The 19,172-nt window shown below is 20.2% G+C and overlaps 4 protein-coding genes and 1 pseudogene across 4 annotated transcripts, besides 1 other annotated feature; all 5 read right to left on the bottom strand.

Annotated features, from left to right (window-relative positions):
* Positions 1–1,949: 1,949 nt before the first annotated feature.
* PBANKA_1040521 (fam-b protein) lies at positions 1,950–2,867 on the bottom strand (the record flags this gene model as incomplete). The annotated part of the gene is made up of 2 exons (XM_034565515.1): positions 1,950–2,624; positions 2,799–2,867. The coding sequence occupies 2 exons, from the start codon at positions 2,865–2,867 to the stop codon at positions 1,950–1,952; spliced, it is 744 nt and encodes a 247-aa protein (XP_034422204.1).
* Positions 2,868–5,290: 2,423 nt separating this feature from the next.
* Positions 5,291–6,312, bottom strand: PBANKA_1040500 (annotated as a pseudogene).
* Positions 5,291–6,312: a sequence feature (PIR protein, pseudogene;~BIR protein, pseudogene).
* Positions 6,313–8,712: 2,400 nt separating this feature from the next.
* PBANKA_1040400 (BIR protein) lies at positions 8,713–9,914 on the bottom strand (the record flags this gene model as incomplete). The annotated part of the gene is made up of 3 exons (XM_034565514.1): positions 8,713–8,799; positions 8,889–9,761; positions 9,900–9,914. 3 exons carry the CDS (start codon positions 9,912–9,914, stop codon positions 8,713–8,715), a joined length of 975 nt encoding a protein of 324 aa, XP_034422203.1.
* Positions 9,915–13,060: 3,146 nt separating this feature from the next.
* PBANKA_1040300 (fam-b protein) lies at positions 13,061–13,954 on the bottom strand (the record flags this gene model as incomplete). Its single annotated transcript, XM_034565513.1, has 2 exons — positions 13,061–13,708; positions 13,886–13,954. 2 exons carry the CDS (start codon positions 13,952–13,954, stop codon positions 13,061–13,063), a joined length of 717 nt encoding a protein of 238 aa, XP_034422202.1.
* A 1,680-nt stretch (positions 13,955–15,634) lies between these two features.
* PBANKA_1040200 (BIR protein) lies at positions 15,635–16,720 on the bottom strand (the record flags this gene model as incomplete). Its single annotated transcript, XM_034565512.1, has 3 exons — positions 15,635–15,700; positions 15,787–16,572; positions 16,706–16,720. The coding sequence occupies 3 exons, from the start codon at positions 16,718–16,720 to the stop codon at positions 15,635–15,637; spliced, it is 867 nt and encodes a 288-aa protein (XP_034422201.1).
* Positions 16,721–19,172: the final 2,452 nt, after the last annotated feature.

The following is a 19,172-nucleotide window of genomic DNA, read 5'->3' as shown; positions in this document are numbered from 1 at the left end:
TATACAATTTTAGTCTTATTAGAAGTTTAATAATATATATAATGAATTTATGCCCACATAATGTATCAATTTAACATAATATATTTGTTCATATTTAATACGTTTATATATTGTTATTACTATTATTATTGTTACTGCTATATCACTGTATAGTACAACGGAATAATTAATGCGTTTAATAAAAATACTTTAAATTAATGTATAATATTTCCTCGTTTCATAGTTTTTAAATTATTTCAGAACATATTATTTCGCAATAACAATATATTTAAATTATATATATGTTAATTTGTATTTATATAACCTAATAAAAAATTGTTAATTCAAATTAAATTAATTATTAAATAGTTTTTCTATATACTTTGAATTAATATATAATTGTATATATTTCCCAAAATTAACATATTTCGGTTTTAGTCATTGATACAATATTGTATATATTAGTACAATAACGCTAATTTTATATACCAAATTGTTTATAAGTATTATAGCAAACTATAACATTAAATTTTATTAATATACTTATATTTTTCTTTTAACTATTTTAAAATATAATTTATTTATACCTCAAAACTATAAAGTTTAAAAATTAATAATGATTAATCTAATAGTATACCTTATGGTAAATAAATTAAAGCGTATAAACCAACTTCTATTAATACTAATTAATTTTAATACAAATATAAAGGAATCATAAAAAAGGAATAGTGCACAATTAAAACTTATAAAAATATTGTACATGTAGTGCGATTTTTATTTTATTATTAATAATGCTAGATGCATAAAACATATTTTATAGATATCGTTGCATCGTCGAGCTTCGATCGATATTCTATACATCTGTATTTTATGACTACCTATTATATATTAGTAATATGTTTAATTAACAATAAAAAATACTCATTAACCTGAAGCTATATTATAATGTAGACAATTGTTCCCAATGAATCTAATTATAATTTATACTCTAATATATAAAATTATTATATTATTCGGTTATCAAAATACGATTTAAATTAAAACAAATATGATACAAATAATAAGTTTACTAAATTAAATGTTTCATTAAATAAAGAAATACATTATGATATGCATAATTCAATATAACTCTGGGTTAATAAATCTTATATAATAAATAATTATGATATATATAATATGAATTCATATATAGTCAATATCAATATTAATATATTCAATATGCTATTTTAATCATATTAAATCAATATTACACTTTATGGAAAAAATGTTATGCAAACCTTTTCGTATTAATGGATATGCTCCTTTGGGTGGTAAATATTTGGACTTAATTTCGAGATTAAACATATGGGAATAGTATATATATTTAATAACCATTTATAGACAAATAAATATGATCAAATTATAAACAAATTAATAAAAATATAATCCTAACCCAAAGAATATATTCCATAGAGCAAAACTATAACCCACAGTACAGGGACATGACCCAAAATACAAGTTCTTCAAAACGCAACTCTAAACCTAAATATGAACCATCAATATAGCTTATAATTTTATTAATAAGTGTGCTTAAATTTGTTTATTTAAAATAATTATAAATACTAACTAAAAATTAGTATATTCAAAATCCATTAATACATAATATATGTGCATGAAAATAAGGGCAAATGAGTTTTTGAAAGCTACAAACACAGGCAAATTAATTATATAATGTGATTCAAAATCCATTAATACATAATATATGTGGATGAAAATAGACAAATGAGTTTTTGAAATCTACAAACACAGGTAAATTAATTATATAACGTGGTTATATATCAAATTAAAATATATAATAATATAACAAACAATTAAATTATATTTAATTAAAATATAAAATGTAAAAAGTATAACTTTTATGGCATAAAATATTAATTATATTATTTCTAGTCATTTAAGCATCTATAATAAAGCATAATAATAAAAAGCGGTTATTTTGATATTTTTTCTAATTTAAAGATACATTTAATAAGTCTACAAATGAAAAAAAATATGGAAAGTCCAGACGGTATAAGTAGTATCGTTAAGCTAAACAATCCTGTTATTGGTATCGAAATAGCAATTGTTAAAAATGTAAAATACGACAGGGTGGCTTTGATTACTTCTTTTCTAATTTTTTTATTAAATACTAACTTTATATGATGATTATTTGATGTAATTTTATTATTTTCATTAATTTCAAATTTTTTAAAGTCTTCATGTTCTGATACAGAACTATTTCCATCTTTTTTTATTATTATTTTATCATTTATCGGCTGTATTGCTAATTCACCATTCGTTTTATCAGAAATCTGTTTTTTTAATTCTTCTAATTCTTTTCGAAGTCCATTAATTATTTTTTTTGTCTTACTATCTACATTTTTTAAATCAAGTGATGTATTACTCCCTTTATGCTTCTTTATATGTGAATCTATAATATTTCGAAGGTATGCTATTTCTTTGTTACTATCATTACAATCATTAAATTGATCTGCAAGACTCAAAGTTGATTGACAAAATTCATTTAAATCAAATTCGTTATCTATATATGATAATATCCTATTATTTCTAAAATTTATTACATTCCCTTCAAGGTATATCCCTCTATCGTTTACAAAGTATAGTTCCTGAAAATAAATGAAATATTAACACATATATAACCAATTTTAATTGTTGGTTTAACTTAACATAAGTGTTTTGCCAATGCATGAGACAATAATATAAGGTTAATGTGAAACAAATAGATACGAAAACTATAATGAAATATTATTAATAATAAAAGAAAATAAAGTGTAACTTACATTTTTGGAATATTCAAAAGAACAAATAATAATTGAAAAAAGAACATATTTTAAAATACTGACTCTCATTTTTACCTTTATTTATTAAATAAATGAACTAATATATGTAGTTTGAGATAATGTCGGTAACTTGATATTTATTCACAAAATAGTAATATTTACTAGTTTTTTGTTCTAAAATTTATGAATAAATGAATATATTTATAAAAAAAACGAATTTATTTTATTTATTAACTTTTTACACTTTTTGTAAAATTAATTAATGTAATTGTTATAATAAATTTCGTTATTTCATTAAAATTGTTTATGGATATATATATTATGTTTTTTTCAAAGAAATATTAACTCTTCTCTAAAAAATACACCGTTTTTAATATTTTAATTATAAAAAAATATATGTATATAATAATTTTCCATAAAATATATTTTTTGGAAAATTGGTATACAAATAGGCTTTTAATATAATTTATAATACGTTGGTGATTTTAGTGGTACGTTTTTAATATTTTATAAACTTATATTTTCCTATTATTGTTTACATATGAACACATTAATAAATATCTATTAAAATAATAAAATATTGGATATATTTTTTTATATGAATAAATACAAACACATAATGAAAACATTAGCAAAGCACCATTGATATTTACATTTAAATCGTTTCTAATTTATTATATTTTATTATAATATTTCTCCAATTTTAAGTATTAATTAATAATATTTCTCCAATTTTAAGTATTAATTAATAATATTCTCCACTTTATTTACCATTTTTGTGTAAAAATATTTTTTTTTATATATTAGTATGTAATAATTTTATTTATAAATATATCTCTGAACATACAACATCAAATATATTATTTTTATTAAAATAATATAAAATATTCATATTTTCAAATGTAACTCAAACAAATAATCAAATTATAATATTAAATCACAAAAATAATACATATAGAACCAATATATTGAATGAGATACCAATTTATTTTTATCTCAAGTCGAAAAATGAAATACACTTAATACTATTAAATTTTATTTTCATTATATTCATTTAACAGATGTTAAGACCCTTTTTGTATTTAAACACTACAATATTTTGACTTTTATAAATAATAATTAAGTCAAATAAATATTATAATTCAGTTATAATAGAGAATTTCACCATATAGAAAATTTCTTTATGTTTTATTATAAAATAAGAAGCAAATTCTTGGCATATATCATATATACATAATACTTCTTTATATGAATAGGCAAGTTTATTATTTATTATTATTTAAATTTATATATTTTTTAATTTGACTTAAATATAAGTTAATTAAATTTATCATATAAATAATTGTTTTTCCTTCTGTAAACAAAAAATTAATAACTGTGCATGATATGTTTGCATAAGTTTGCATATATTTAATAATCGCATTTTCTCATCAACTCAATTCACGACATTTATCATATTTTTTCCTTATTTCCACTTCTTCCCAAAACTCACAAATACTAACACAAACACTAACGTAAAAATCACCAAAATATATAACATTTTCAAGTGGACAAATATTTTTAAAATATTATACTAATTCCTAAAATAATATGTATCAAAATAAATATACCTTTAACGTAGCTTACCTGCTTTAAATATATTTCTCCAAATAGTACTTTATACTTCTATTCCATTTAAATTAATCCCTCCTTCACTTATTCCATTTATCATTCGATTCAGGTGTCACTGATGGAGGAAATAATAATAAATTATTTTTTTCCAATTTCCCCCCTTAGTTGTTCATATTAAATATTGTAATTATTTAAATCAACGTTTTCTTCGAGGAAGAAATCGATATTTTGGAACCATCTTTCTATATCGATTCCAATATTTGATCAATTTCACCATAAGCCATTAACCGCTAATTAACAATAAAATATAAAAATTAAATAGTTCAACACATTTAACATTAAGTTATATTAACACGAAATTCAATTCTAATAATTTATAAAAATATACTTCATTATTGCTCCTTTTCAGAGTAATATTCATCCTCATTTTTTCTTACATATTTAGACTTAATATAAATATTAAAAACTATAGCTTATCCTATACATATTTTTAATAATTTATTTCCTATATATAATTAAAGCAATTCTTTAAACTAATAAATGTTATCAAATTATAAAAAATTAAATGCAATACAACACTTAACCCTAACCCGAATATGGGATCTACAAACATAACCCTGGCCCATAAAATAAAAACTGTTTAAAAATTATACAAAAGCAGTACAAAAATATTATAACTATACATATATAACATTATATATTATTGATTATATTATTTAATTATTCTTATAAATCAAATAATTTTCAGCAAAAACTAACTATCCCCAAATATGACATCTCTTAATTATATTAATTGATGTCATCTGAATAATATATTAATGATTTATTTTCCTCTTTATTTTTTGATTCTTAAATTGAGTCTTTGAAGCCTTTTCCGAAAGTCAAATAATGAATGCTAATATAAAAATAGTAAAAAACAATTGTTAATTTTGTAGTGATGATATATATTTTAAATATTATATTTTCATTTGATTTGTTAATTACCTTATACGTAATTCCTAAATAGATAAGTAATAGGGAAAAAATAAATGTCATTGGGATTATTGAAATTTTTATAGATGAACTTCGTGAAAATGGTTTTGTTGCTTTTTCTGTTGGAAGATTTGGGAATTGTTTAGAATTTCAATTTTTCCAGAATAATCAGTTTTTAATTTATTATAATCAGTTAATAAAACAGACAATATTTGACTGAGTGGTATTTTCAATATTATAGTAATCGTTGAAATCTGTATATTTGTTAACAAAAATAGTTGCATTGTTTAACAGTGTGTTGTCATCTGCATCCGTTTCAACACTACCATACATATTACATAATAATTTGAATGCATCATAAAATTTAGACAAATCTACAATATTAATATTAAACAAATCTTTTTGTCCATCTATGATTTCCTTAAGATTTGCACATTTATTGGGATCATTTATAAATTTATTATATTTATCATTATTTTTTACATGTCTATTATAAAAATTGTTAAATGTGGCGATTCCGTCTTGTGATTTTTTATTTAACTTATAATTATCCATGTCATAATGTATGTAACAATATTCATATTTTCATTTGCATTACTCGAAAAATTATATGAATTTTCATAAAATTGTTTAAATAACCATAAACATCCAGCATTCATCTTATCGATATCGTTATTGCAGTTTTCATCAGGGCAGTATTTCTTGAGCAATTCACCTTTAAAATCATATTCTCCAGATTTAGTTAAATCATCGGGGAAAAGCTTCCAAAAAGTATCAAATTCTCCACACTAAGAAACCGTTTTAAAAAGTAAAATAAAAATGTCTATTAAAATGAACATATTATTAATTTATAGATAATAAAATATCAAAAATTTGTAATAACAAACATTTTTATTCAAAAAATTGTATGTACCACTTTACTAGTTAACATATTGGAAATTTATTTTTGAACAATAAATTAAGTACATCATTTTAATTTCACATGCATTGCATCAAAATAAGGGATGCAAACTTGTATTCTGTATATAACAATTATCTGTAGTTAAACTCATTTTATTTTTATATTAATTTAAAATTAATGTAAAGTAATAATACAATAGTAATTTTATATATAATTTATTGAGATTAGCTAAACCGCCTTAAATTGGAGATAATATATTTTGGTCATATGTATAACATAATTTATGCTAAAATTCATGATTATTAATAATATCCATTATAATTTTATTATAAAATTTTAAGGAATTTTGCAATGAGTTTAAAATACATCCCCTTATGTCTCAATGTAGAAAAATACAAATTTGTTTCTCATGCTTTAATAAATAAATTTATACCCATGAACCTGCAAATATGTAAAAATTAATAAATATATTATTAGTATAATTTTTAAAACTGTATAAATAAATATTTCTAATATATTTATTTCTAATACTATATACCACTGTTTTATTAAAATTATAATATTTTTGAATTAAGTCACACGTTCCATTTTCTATCAAATTACATAAATTTATATATATTTTTTAATGATTATATATAAATTCATAATTCATTTTAATGAGTCCGATAACTTTATTTTTATTCCTACAAATTCCAATTTATAAGTATTCTTTATTGGGCAATGTTATAATATATTTTGCATATTTACCCACTGTTAAAGCAAAAATTAGCACTGATCCAATATTTATTAAGCTATTTATAAGCCTAAATAAGTCTATGAATATAAATAGTTTTTAAAATAATACTTAGTTAATATTAAATATATAGCACATAAATAAGTATTGATGCAAACTTTAAAGCATAATATAAAACTATGTTTGATTATATTGTTATATTGTCCTTTAAGAGGAGAGAGATAAGACATATTTGCTCTTTTAATATATAAACTTAGATAAATATTCGTTAAATGTTCTGCATTGTTCAGTTTTATCTTATATATTCTACTGCTATAGTTATCAATGCATATGCATTCAAATAATTTATTAAAAATGATATATTTTATTAATTCTATGATAACGTAATGCTGTTTTAGATTAAAAAGTCATTATTCAATAAACACTAATAATATGATACACATTAATATGGAATAATAAAATGAAATTTAACATGAATTGAGTCTTTATCATTTTCTTTATTTATCCAATTTTTTATAATATAAAACCACATATCCCCAATTGAATCTTTAACAAATATATAACATTGATGCCTTTATAATGTATTATTATCTGTCTTTTAAATAAAATTAATATTTAATTATATGAAGGTTTCACAATAAAACAATATTTCAATATTAGTTATTGGTATAATATTTTATTAGTATATATGTATAGACATATAATGATAACGATATTCTATCTATCATTATTTATAATTATTAGAACAAAATATGATATGAAAATTTATTAATATACTTATATTTTATTTTTTAACTATTTTAAACGTAATTTATTTATACCTCAAAATATAAAATTTAAAAATTAATAGTGATTAATTTATTACTATGTCTTTATAGTAAATAAATTAATATATATATAAGTAGTTCTATCAATATAAATTAAAACAATAATATAAATGCAAAGTATTGAAATGAAAAAAGTGATTATTATATATATTTATGATTTATAAATTTATTATATATATATATATATATATAGTGTATTTTTTATGTATTAGTAAAAATCTTATATGCATAAAATGACTTTTATAAATAACGTTGTATTATTGATTCTCAGTCGATATTTTATACATCTATATTTTATGATTATCTATTATTACAGTTTAGTTGGATAACATGATTTAAATTAAAGTAATAGTGGCATAAATAACAAGTTTTACTAAATAAAATTCTAATCAAATAATGAAACATAATGTGTTATACAGAATTCAATATAGTCCCTGATTAAAAGGCTTTATATAATAGGCAGTTATGATATAGGATAATATGAATTAATATATAGTCAATATATATATTAATATATGTAATATAATTATTTTACTTTAAATATATTAAATATGTATTAGCAATCAATTTAATATATTATAACTTATGAAAAAATTTTATCAAACCATTTCATATTAGCTTATATCCATTTTTGGTTGCATAATTAGGCTTTTGAACTTCATATCGTGATTAAACATCCGGGCTGGCATATATATTTAATTAGTGTTCAAATTGTAAAAAATTAAATACAATATAAGACTTAATCCTACCACTACATAAAAGTTATATAAAAATTACGCAAAAATTGCTTATTTTCAAATAGACAGTTTCTTAAAATGCATCAATCATTATTACTATTCCTGAAATAGTCGATACCCTTCGAATCATATATTAATGATTCATTCTCTTCTTTATATTTTTTATTTTTTCTCTTAAATATTGTTTTTGAGCTCGTTTCCGAAATCCAAATAACGAATACTAATATAAAATGTTAATAAATCATATTTTTTTGTTAACGTTTGGATATATATATAATTAAAGTAATTTTTTAATTCCTTATTATTTACCTTATAAGAAATTCCTAAAAAAAATGCTATTGCACCAAATATCGATAAAACTGTAAATAATTTGTTTCCTATCGGCGAACTTGATGATGTAACTTCAGAAGTTTGCCCATAAATATATTCAGAAGTTTGTTTATAATTATCTCCAGAACTTTTTTCATAACTATCTCCAGAACTTTGTACATGAGGTTGTTTTGGCTCTATTGTTGGAAGGGATGGAAAATTTGTGCAATTAATGCCATTGCTAATACATTTATTTTTAAAATTATTATAATCAGTTGATAAAGTAGATAATATTTTATTATATGAACTATTTCCAGTAATATTAGAATTTCCATTAAGTTGTTCGTATTTTTTAACAAACTTTTTAGCTTCTTCCACATATTTCTTGCAATTTGGACTTTTTTCATTAAATTCAATATACATCATACATAATGTACTAAATGCATCATAAAATTTAGATATATCTTTAATATCCATATTCATCATATTTGTTTTATCTATAAGATCCTTATAATTTTTATACTCTGTAACATCGGTTATAGTATTTTTGTATTTATCATTATTTATATATGTAGTATAAAAATATTGTATATTGTTCATATTTCCTGCTTGTTCCTTTAGGTTTAACATATAACTTAACCATATGATAATGTAATCAACAATATTGATGTTATTATGTTTCTTAAACACAGAATAATTCTTAAATAATGCATCAAACAAAAATAAACATCCAGCATTAATTTTTTCAAGATCACCGTCACATCTATTACTAGTACAATACCCATTTAAATTATTTTCATTAATAAATTTATAGCTTCCTTTATTGTCCAATTGATCGAAAATCGAGTTTTTTACAGCAATGAATCTTCTACACTAAGAAATCATTTAAAAACAATTAATAAAAACGCGAATGGTTACAAATTTTATTAAAATAAAGTCTAATGATATATATGATACATATATCAAAAAAATGTAAAGAAAATTATTATTATTATTAAAAAATTCATATACCACAAAGTCATTCATTATAATGGGATTTTATTTTTGATTTGTAAATTGAATAGAATCATGGTGTTTTTATATACACTGTCCCCAATATGTGGCGCAAATACTTTAACCCAATAAATATCAATTGTCTGTAGTTAAATATATTATAAGTTTTTCAATAATGAAATTAATATAGGATAATAAAATAATATTATTACTAAGAAACGTTTTATTACTGTTTATCATAATTAGCTAAATTACATTAAATAGAGGGTTGCTTAATACACTTTTGATTAAATCTATATATATATAATGAATTTTATACAAAAAATGTTATTCTTACTAACATATGATATAACTTTATTATAAAAATGAATATACTTTTATAATGAATTTAAAGTATGCTTGAACATAAAATACCTATAGCATTTCCTTTTTTAGTAAAACTTTTTCTAAAACATAAATACTGTATATATCTAAAAAATAAAAAGTTCTATTATTACTAGAATCCTTAAAAGTATATAAATATAATTTTTTTAAAATATATTAAATTTTTATATACTTATTTCTTATAATATATAATATAGTTTAATCTAAAATTATAACATTTACAAAATAAGCTGCATTGTTACCTTTTTTAATTGATACACATAATTTTAATATTATTTTTAATTAATATATATGCACTCCAATTATATTTTAGCATTTTCAATAACTTTATTTTTATTTCTATATATTTCAATTTAAAAATATACCATATTGTGTAATTTTATAATATATTGTGCACATCTTTCCCACGGTTTAAAACGGCAATTAGCACTGAAACTGTATTTATTATACTATTTATAAACTTAAATAAGTCTTTAAATGTGGATTGTTTTTAAAATAATGCATATTAAATGTTAAATATTAACACATAAATAAGTTTTATGCAAATTTTAAAGTATAATATAAAACTATGCGTAATTAGGTTTCTATATTTACATTTTAGATAGGAGAGATAAGGGAAATATTATTTTTTAAGACAAATATGTACCCATATAAGATTTACTTATTCTACGTAGTTTAATTATATTTTTCACCATTCAAACTTTCAATTAATGTATACATTAAAAATAACTTAGAACTATTATTTTTCTAAATATATAGTTTGCTTTTATATTTTATAATAAACTATATTTAGTTTTGTGATGAAAAACAATATTTTTAAGAAGACTATAATTATTAATATTATTTTGCTTGGTAGTGTTGATTCTAATATTATCGCATTAAAGCTTACTTAAATAAATATTATAATATTTCATTTGATCTTGTATGCATACAATTATAATCTTATCATATCTATAATCATATATGTGATGAATTTATACCCATGCAGTCTATCAAATAAAATAATATATTAGCCTAATATTGTTATTGTTGTTACTAATGATACATAAATGTATAGTACAATGAGATAATTAATTCGCTCAAGAGGAATACTTTAATCCAATTAGTATTTTTCCTTGTTTCATTGTTTTAAAGTATAACATTTTAGAACATATCATTTCGTAATAACAATATATTTAAATTATAAATTTAGAGTTTTTATATATATAATAACCTAATAAAAATATTATTAGTTCAAATTAAATTAATTATTACATACTTTTTATATATACTTTACATTAATATATAATTTTATATGTTTCCGAATTTGATATATTTAGTGCTTAGTGTTTGATAAAATGTTATATATATATTAGAACAATAACGCTATTCTATATATCATACTATTTATAATTATTAGAAAAATTATTAGAACAAACTATAACATTAAATTTTATTATTATACTTATATTTTACTTTTTTAATTATTTTAAAATATAATTTATTTATACCTCAAAACTACGAAGTTTAAAAATGAATAGTTATTAATCTATTATTATATCTTATGATAAATAAATTATGGCATATAAAGCAATTTCTATTAATACTAATTAATTTTAATACAAATGTAAAGGAAATATAAAAAGATAATAGTAACTACAATTAAAACTTAAAAAATATTGTATATATAGTTCGATTTTTTATGTATTACTAAAAATATTAAAAGCATAATAATATTTTATAGACAATGTTATATTGTCGATTCTCGACCAGTATTTATGTATCTTATTTTATGATTACCTATTATATATTTGTAATATGTTTAATTAATATTAAAAACACACATATTAATCCGAATATATATTGTAATGTAGATGAATATTCAAAATGAATTTTACTATAATTCGCTCTCAGCCTCATATATAATGCTATTATTACAGTTAAGTTGGTATAATATAATTTAAATTAAAGTATTTGTAACACACTTTATAAACTTTACTAAATATAATGTTCATCAAATAAAGAAATATATTATGTTATTCATAATTCATTATAGTCCCTGATTAACAAGCTTTATATAATAGACAACCCTGATATAGAATAATATTAATTCATATATAGTCAACATATATATTAATATATGCAATGTGAGATTTTATTTTAACCATATTAAATCGATATTGACACTCAATTATATATATTATAACTTATGAAAAAATGTTATGCGTCCCTTTTCATATTGATGACGATACCCCTTTTTTGGTTGCATATTTAGACTTCAGCTTGAGATTAAACATATAGGGATGACTTGTATATTTAATCACCATTTATAGACAAATAAATATGATCAAATTATAAACAAATTAATAAAAATATAACCCTAACCCAAAACACCGATTCCATAGAGCAAAACTATAACCCACAGTACAGGACCATGACCCAAAATACAAGTTCTCCAAAACGCAACTCTAAACCTAAATTTGAACCATCAATATAACTTATAATTTTATCAATAAGTGTACTTAAATTAGTTTATTTAAAATAATTATAAATACTAGCTAAAAAATAGTACATTAAAAACTCATTAATACATAATATATGTGCATGAAAATAAGGATAAATGAGTTTTTGAAAGCGACAAACACAGGTAAATTAATTATACAACGTGATTATATATCAAATTAAAATATATAATAATATAACAAGCAATTAAATTATATTTAATTATTATATAAAATGTAAAAAGTGTAACTTTTTATGCCATAAAATATTAAATATATTATTTTTATTCATTTAAACATATATAATAAAAAGTGTTATTTTGATGTTTTTAATTTTCGGGGAATTTTATATACTTTAAAGAGTAATTTAATGTATTGATAAGATCTAACAAATGTTTCAACTGAAAGCAATAAACTCATAATAACAAATGCGACGTTAAAGGATCCTGATAGTAGTATCACCAAAGAAAGAAAAAACATCAGCATTGCCCTCACTTTTAATCCTTTGTACAATTTGTCTATCTTTCGTACATTTTTCAATTGTTTAAAGTATTCATATTCTGATACATAATTATTTTCATCTGTTTTAGTTATTATTTTATCTTGTATCACTTTTGTTATTATTTCACTATTACTTTTATTATCAAGCTCTTTTTTTACTTCTTCTAATTCTTTTTGAAGTTTATAAATTATCTTTTTAGTTCTTTTATCTAAATTATTTAAATTGGGTAATGTAGCATTTTCTTTATGCTTCTTTATATGTGAATCTATAATATTTCGAAGGTGTGTTATTTCTTTGTTACCTTCAACAAAATCACCAAGTTGACTTGCAAGACTCAAAGTTGATTCATAAAATTCATTTAAATCAAATTGGTTATCTGCATCTGCTAATATCCTACTATTTCTAAAGTTTATTACATTCCTTTCAAGGTACATCCCTCTATCGTTTACAAAGTATAGTTCCTGCAAAGAAATAAAATATTTATTAACATATTTGCAATTAATTTTAATTGTTTCTTTAACTTAACACACGTGCTTTACCGACACATGAGACAATGATATAAGGTTAATGTAAAACAATAGATACAAAAACTATAATGAAATATTATTAATAATAAAATAAAATAATGTGTAACTTACGTTTTTGGCGTATTCAAAAAAAATAATAATAATTGAAAAAAAAAAATATTTTAAAATACGGACTTTCATTTTTAACTTTATTCATAAATAAATGAAATAATAAATTTAGTTTGAAATAATGATGATAAATTGATATTTATTCCAAAAATAATAATATTATTAGTTTTTTGTTCTAAAATTTATGAATAAATGAATATATTAAAAAAAAATGATATTTATTTCATTTACTAATTTTTTGCATTCTTTATAGAATTCATTTATGTAACCGTTGAATAAACTTCGTTATATTCATTAAACGTATTTATGGATATAAATATCATATTTTCTCTAAAAAATATACTATTTTTAATATTTTAATTACAAAAATATATAGATATAATAATTTTTCCATGAAATGTATTTTTTGGAAATTTGTTACACAAATAGGCTTTTAATATAATTTATAATACATTGATATATTTAATGATACACTTGTGATATTTTGTAAACTTATATTTTTCTATTATTTTTTAATACGAAAAAATTAATAAATATCAATTAAAATAATAAAATATTAGATACATATATTTTTTTATATGAATAAATACAAGTATAATGAAAAATTAACAAAACACCGTTTCTATTTACATTTAAATGGTTTCTTATTTGTTATACCCCCCAATTTTAAATATTACTTAATATTATTCTCCATTTTATTTGCCACTTTTGTGTAAAAATATTTTTTTTTCATAGATTGGTATGTAATAATTTTACTTAAAAATATATTTCATAGTATACAACAAATATATTATTTCTATTAAAATAATATAAAATATTCATATTTTTAAATGTAGCTCAAAAAACAATCAATTATAATATTAAATCGCAAAAAATAATACACAGAACCAGTTTATTTTTATTCCAAATCGAAAAATGAAATATACTTAATTCCATTAACTTTATTTTCATTAGATTCATTTAACAGATGATAAGACACTTTTTGTATTCAAACAATACAATATTTTGACTTTTATAAATAATAATTAAAGACAAAGTATTATAATTCAGTATAATAGAGAATTTATTTTATGTTTTATTATAAAATAAGAAACAAGTTCTTGGCATGTATCATATATATACAATATTTCTTTATATTAATAGAAAAATTTGCTATTTATTATTCTTTAAATCCAACTTCAAATATAAGTTAATTAAATTTATTATTCTAAAGAATTTTTTTTTTTATAAACAACAAAAAATAAATTAATAAATGGTACAGGATCGGCCTCCATAACATTCTGTGTATTTAATAATTTCATTTCCTCATAAACTCAATTTACGAATTTACCATTTCTTCAATTTATAACCTTTTTCATGTTTTTCCTTACTTCCCTTCATTCTCCCCCAGTTTCTCATATCATACATTGTAATTATTTAAATCAACGTTCTCTTCTAGGACCAAATCGATACTTTGGGATCATTTTTCTATATCGATTACAATATTCGATCAATTGACCCATAAACCATTAACTCAAAATTAACAATAAAATACAAAATTATACAAAATTAAATACAATATAATACTTAACCCTAACACGAATATGGGTTCCACAAACATAGCATCATCCCTGGCCCACAACATAAAAACTATATAAAAATTATGCAAAGAATACTTCTCAATAGACAATTTCTTAAATTATATCAATCATTATTACTATTCCTGAAATAGCCACTCTCTTCGAATCATATATTAATTATCAGTATCCTTCTTTATTTTTTTAGCTTTTCTCTTAATTTTTGTTTTTGATCTCGTTTCCGAAATCCAAATAACGAATACTAATACAAAAACGGTAAACGTATGATTTTTTGCTAGAGTTTGTATATATATAATGAAAATAATTTTTAAATTCCTTGTTATTTACCTTATAAGAAATTCCTAAAAAAATTGCTATTGCACCAAATATCGATAAAATTGGAATTAATTTGTTTGCTATCGATGAACTTGATGATACAGCTTCATAAAATTGCCCATAAAATTTTCTTGTTTCTATCTCTGGAAAGGATGAAGTATCGTTACATTTATTTTTAAAATTATTATAATCATTTGATAAAGTAGACAATAGTGGATAATAGGGACTGTCTTCATTAATATTAGAACCTTTGTTAAGTTCTTCATATTTCTTAGCAAATTGACTAGATTTTTCCGAACATCCTGTGCAATCTTTCTTGTTTTCATCAAATTCAGTATACATTTCACATAATAATTTAAATGCTTCATAAAAATTAGATATAATATTACTATCCATATCCAAAAAATATTTTTTTTTATCTATAAGATCCTTATAATTTTTATACTCCGTAACATTAGTTATAGGCTTTTGATACTTATCATTATTTATATTTGTATTATAAAAATAAGTTAGACTGTCGCTTCCTTCATTTTTCTTTAGGTTTAACATATAACTTAACCATATCATAATGTATTCAACAATATTGATGTTACTATTTACAACCGACTTAAACACAGAAGAATCCTTAAAAAATGTATCAAACAAAAATAAACATCCAGCATTAACTTTTTCGAGATCATTACTACAATTATTACCAGAACAATACTCTTTGAAATGCTGATCATCATTAAAATAATACTTTCCGTTGCTGTTCAATTGATCGGGAAATTTCGTCCTTACTAAAAGGAAGTTCCTACACTAAATAAACATTTAAAAAAAATTATTATAAATATGCATTATTGAAAATTTTATTAAAATAAAGTTTAATGATATATATAATAAAATATCAAAAAATGTAAAGGAAATTATTATTATTAAAAAACGAATTTACTATTTCGGCATTCATTATAATAGGATTCTATTTTTGATTTGTAAATTGAGTAGAATCATGCTGTTTTATATACATTGCTCCCAATATGAGACGCAAATACTATAACCCTATACATAACAACTGTCTGTACTTAAATATATTATATGTTTTTCGATAATTAAATTATTATACATAATAAAATAATATTACTAGTAAAGAAGTGTTTTATTTCTGTTTATTATAATTAGCTAAATTACCTTAAATAGAGGGTTGCTTAATACATTTTAATTAAATATATATATAATGAATTTTATACAAAACATTCTATTCTTACTAACATATGGTATAACTTTATTATAAAAATAAATATACGTTTATAAAGAATTTAATGTACATTTCCTTGCATTTATGTTTGAACATAGAAAAGGAATATATTTATATCTTATACTTTAATGATTGTCCTTCTAAAGCTTAAATACTGTATATATCTAAAAAATAAAAAGTTCTATTATTACTATAATCCTTAAAAATATATAAATAATCGTTTTTTTTAAATATATTAAATTTTTATATTCTTGTTTCTTATAATATAGTTTTTTCTAAAATTATATTATTACTATAATCCTTAAAGTATATAAATATATTTTTTCTAATATATTTTAAATATTTATATACTTGTTTCTTATAATATATAATATAAACTTTTCTAAAATTATAAAATTTATTAAATAAGTTGCATTGTTCCCTTTTTTAATTGCATATACATAATTTTAATATGATTTTTATTTAATATATATGCACTCCAATTATATTTTAACATTTTCAATAACATTATTTTTATTCCTATATATTCCAATTTATAAATATACCATATTGGATGATTTTATAATATATTTTGCACATCTTTTCCACAGTTTAAAACGGCAATTAGCAATGAAACTGTATTTATTAATCTATTTATAAGCTTAAATAAGTCTTTGAATGCATATTGTTTTAAAAATAATACTTACTATATATTAAATATATAACATATAAATCAGTATTGATGCAAATTTTAAAGTATAATAGAAAACTATGTGTATTAGGTTGCTATATTGTACTTTGAGAGGAGAGAGATAAGATATATTTGCTCTTTTAATATATCAATTTATATAAATGTTCGTTAAATGCTATGCATTGTTCATTTCTATTTCATATATTTTATTGTTATAGCTATCAATGCATATGCATTCAAATAATTTATTAAAAATTCTATATTTTGTTAATTCTATGATAAAGTAATGTTGTTTGTGATTAAAGATGATTCAATAAACAATTATAATATGGGATAATAAAATGGAATTTAACGTTAATTGAATCTTTAACAAAACATATAACATTTATACATTTATCAAGTATTATTATATGTCTTTTCTATAAAATTAATATTTAATTATATGAAGATTTCAAAATAAAACAATATTTCAATATTAGTTATTAATAGAGTATTTTATTAGATTATATGTATAGTCATATAATAATAACGCATTATACCTATCATATTATTTATAAATGCTAAAACAAAATATAGTATGGAAATTTATTAATATGCTTATATTTTATTTTTTTATTTTAAATATAATTTATTTATACCACAAAACTATAAAACTTAAAAATTAATAGTGATTAATCTACTATTATACCTTATGATAAATAAATTAAAGCGTATAAAACAGCTTCTATATTGCTAATTAATTTTAATACAAATGTAAAGGGAATACAAAAAGGGAATAGTATCTACAATTAAAATTTAAAAAAATATTGTATATATAGTTCAATTTTTTATGTATTACTAAAAACGTTATAAGTATAATAATATTTTATAGACAATGTTACATTATCGGTTCTCGATCGATATCCCATGCATCTATCTTTTATGAATATATATTATTACAGTTCAGTTGGGTAACATGATTTAAATTAAAATAAATATGATACAAATTATAAGCTTTACTAAATAAAACGTTTCATCAAATGAAGAAACATATTGTTTATACATAATTCAATATAACCACATATTAACGCGTTTTATATAATAGATAATAAGGGTTCTTATGTATAGTTAGCCAACAAATAGTAATAAAATACATAATTCGAAGTTATAATATTTCCATATTTAATATATATGAACGAATTAGGCATAAATATTATAACTTATAAAATGTGTTATGCTACCTATTTCATATTAATGCCTATGTCCCCTTTTTTGTTGCATATTTGGGCTTCATTTCAAGATTAAACATATGGGGATGGTACATATATTTAATCACCATTTATAGACAAAAAATATTATTAAATTATAAAAAAATAAATTACAATGTACCCTGAACCCTAACTCAAAACGAAGATTCAGTGAACGAAACAATAGCCCATAGGACATAACTTTGACCCATAAAGCATGAACAACTCGGCATCAAGAATATTATAATTAAAAACTAAATTAATTTTA

This window comes from Plasmodium berghei (genome assembly GCF_900002375.2).
Source record: "Plasmodium berghei ANKA genome assembly, chromosome: 10".
NCBI lineage: Eukaryota > Apicomplexa > Aconoidasida > Haemosporida > Plasmodiidae > Plasmodium > Plasmodium berghei.
The sequence above is the reverse complement of the archived record's forward strand: the minus strand, read 5'-3'. Positions and strand labels throughout refer to the sequence as shown.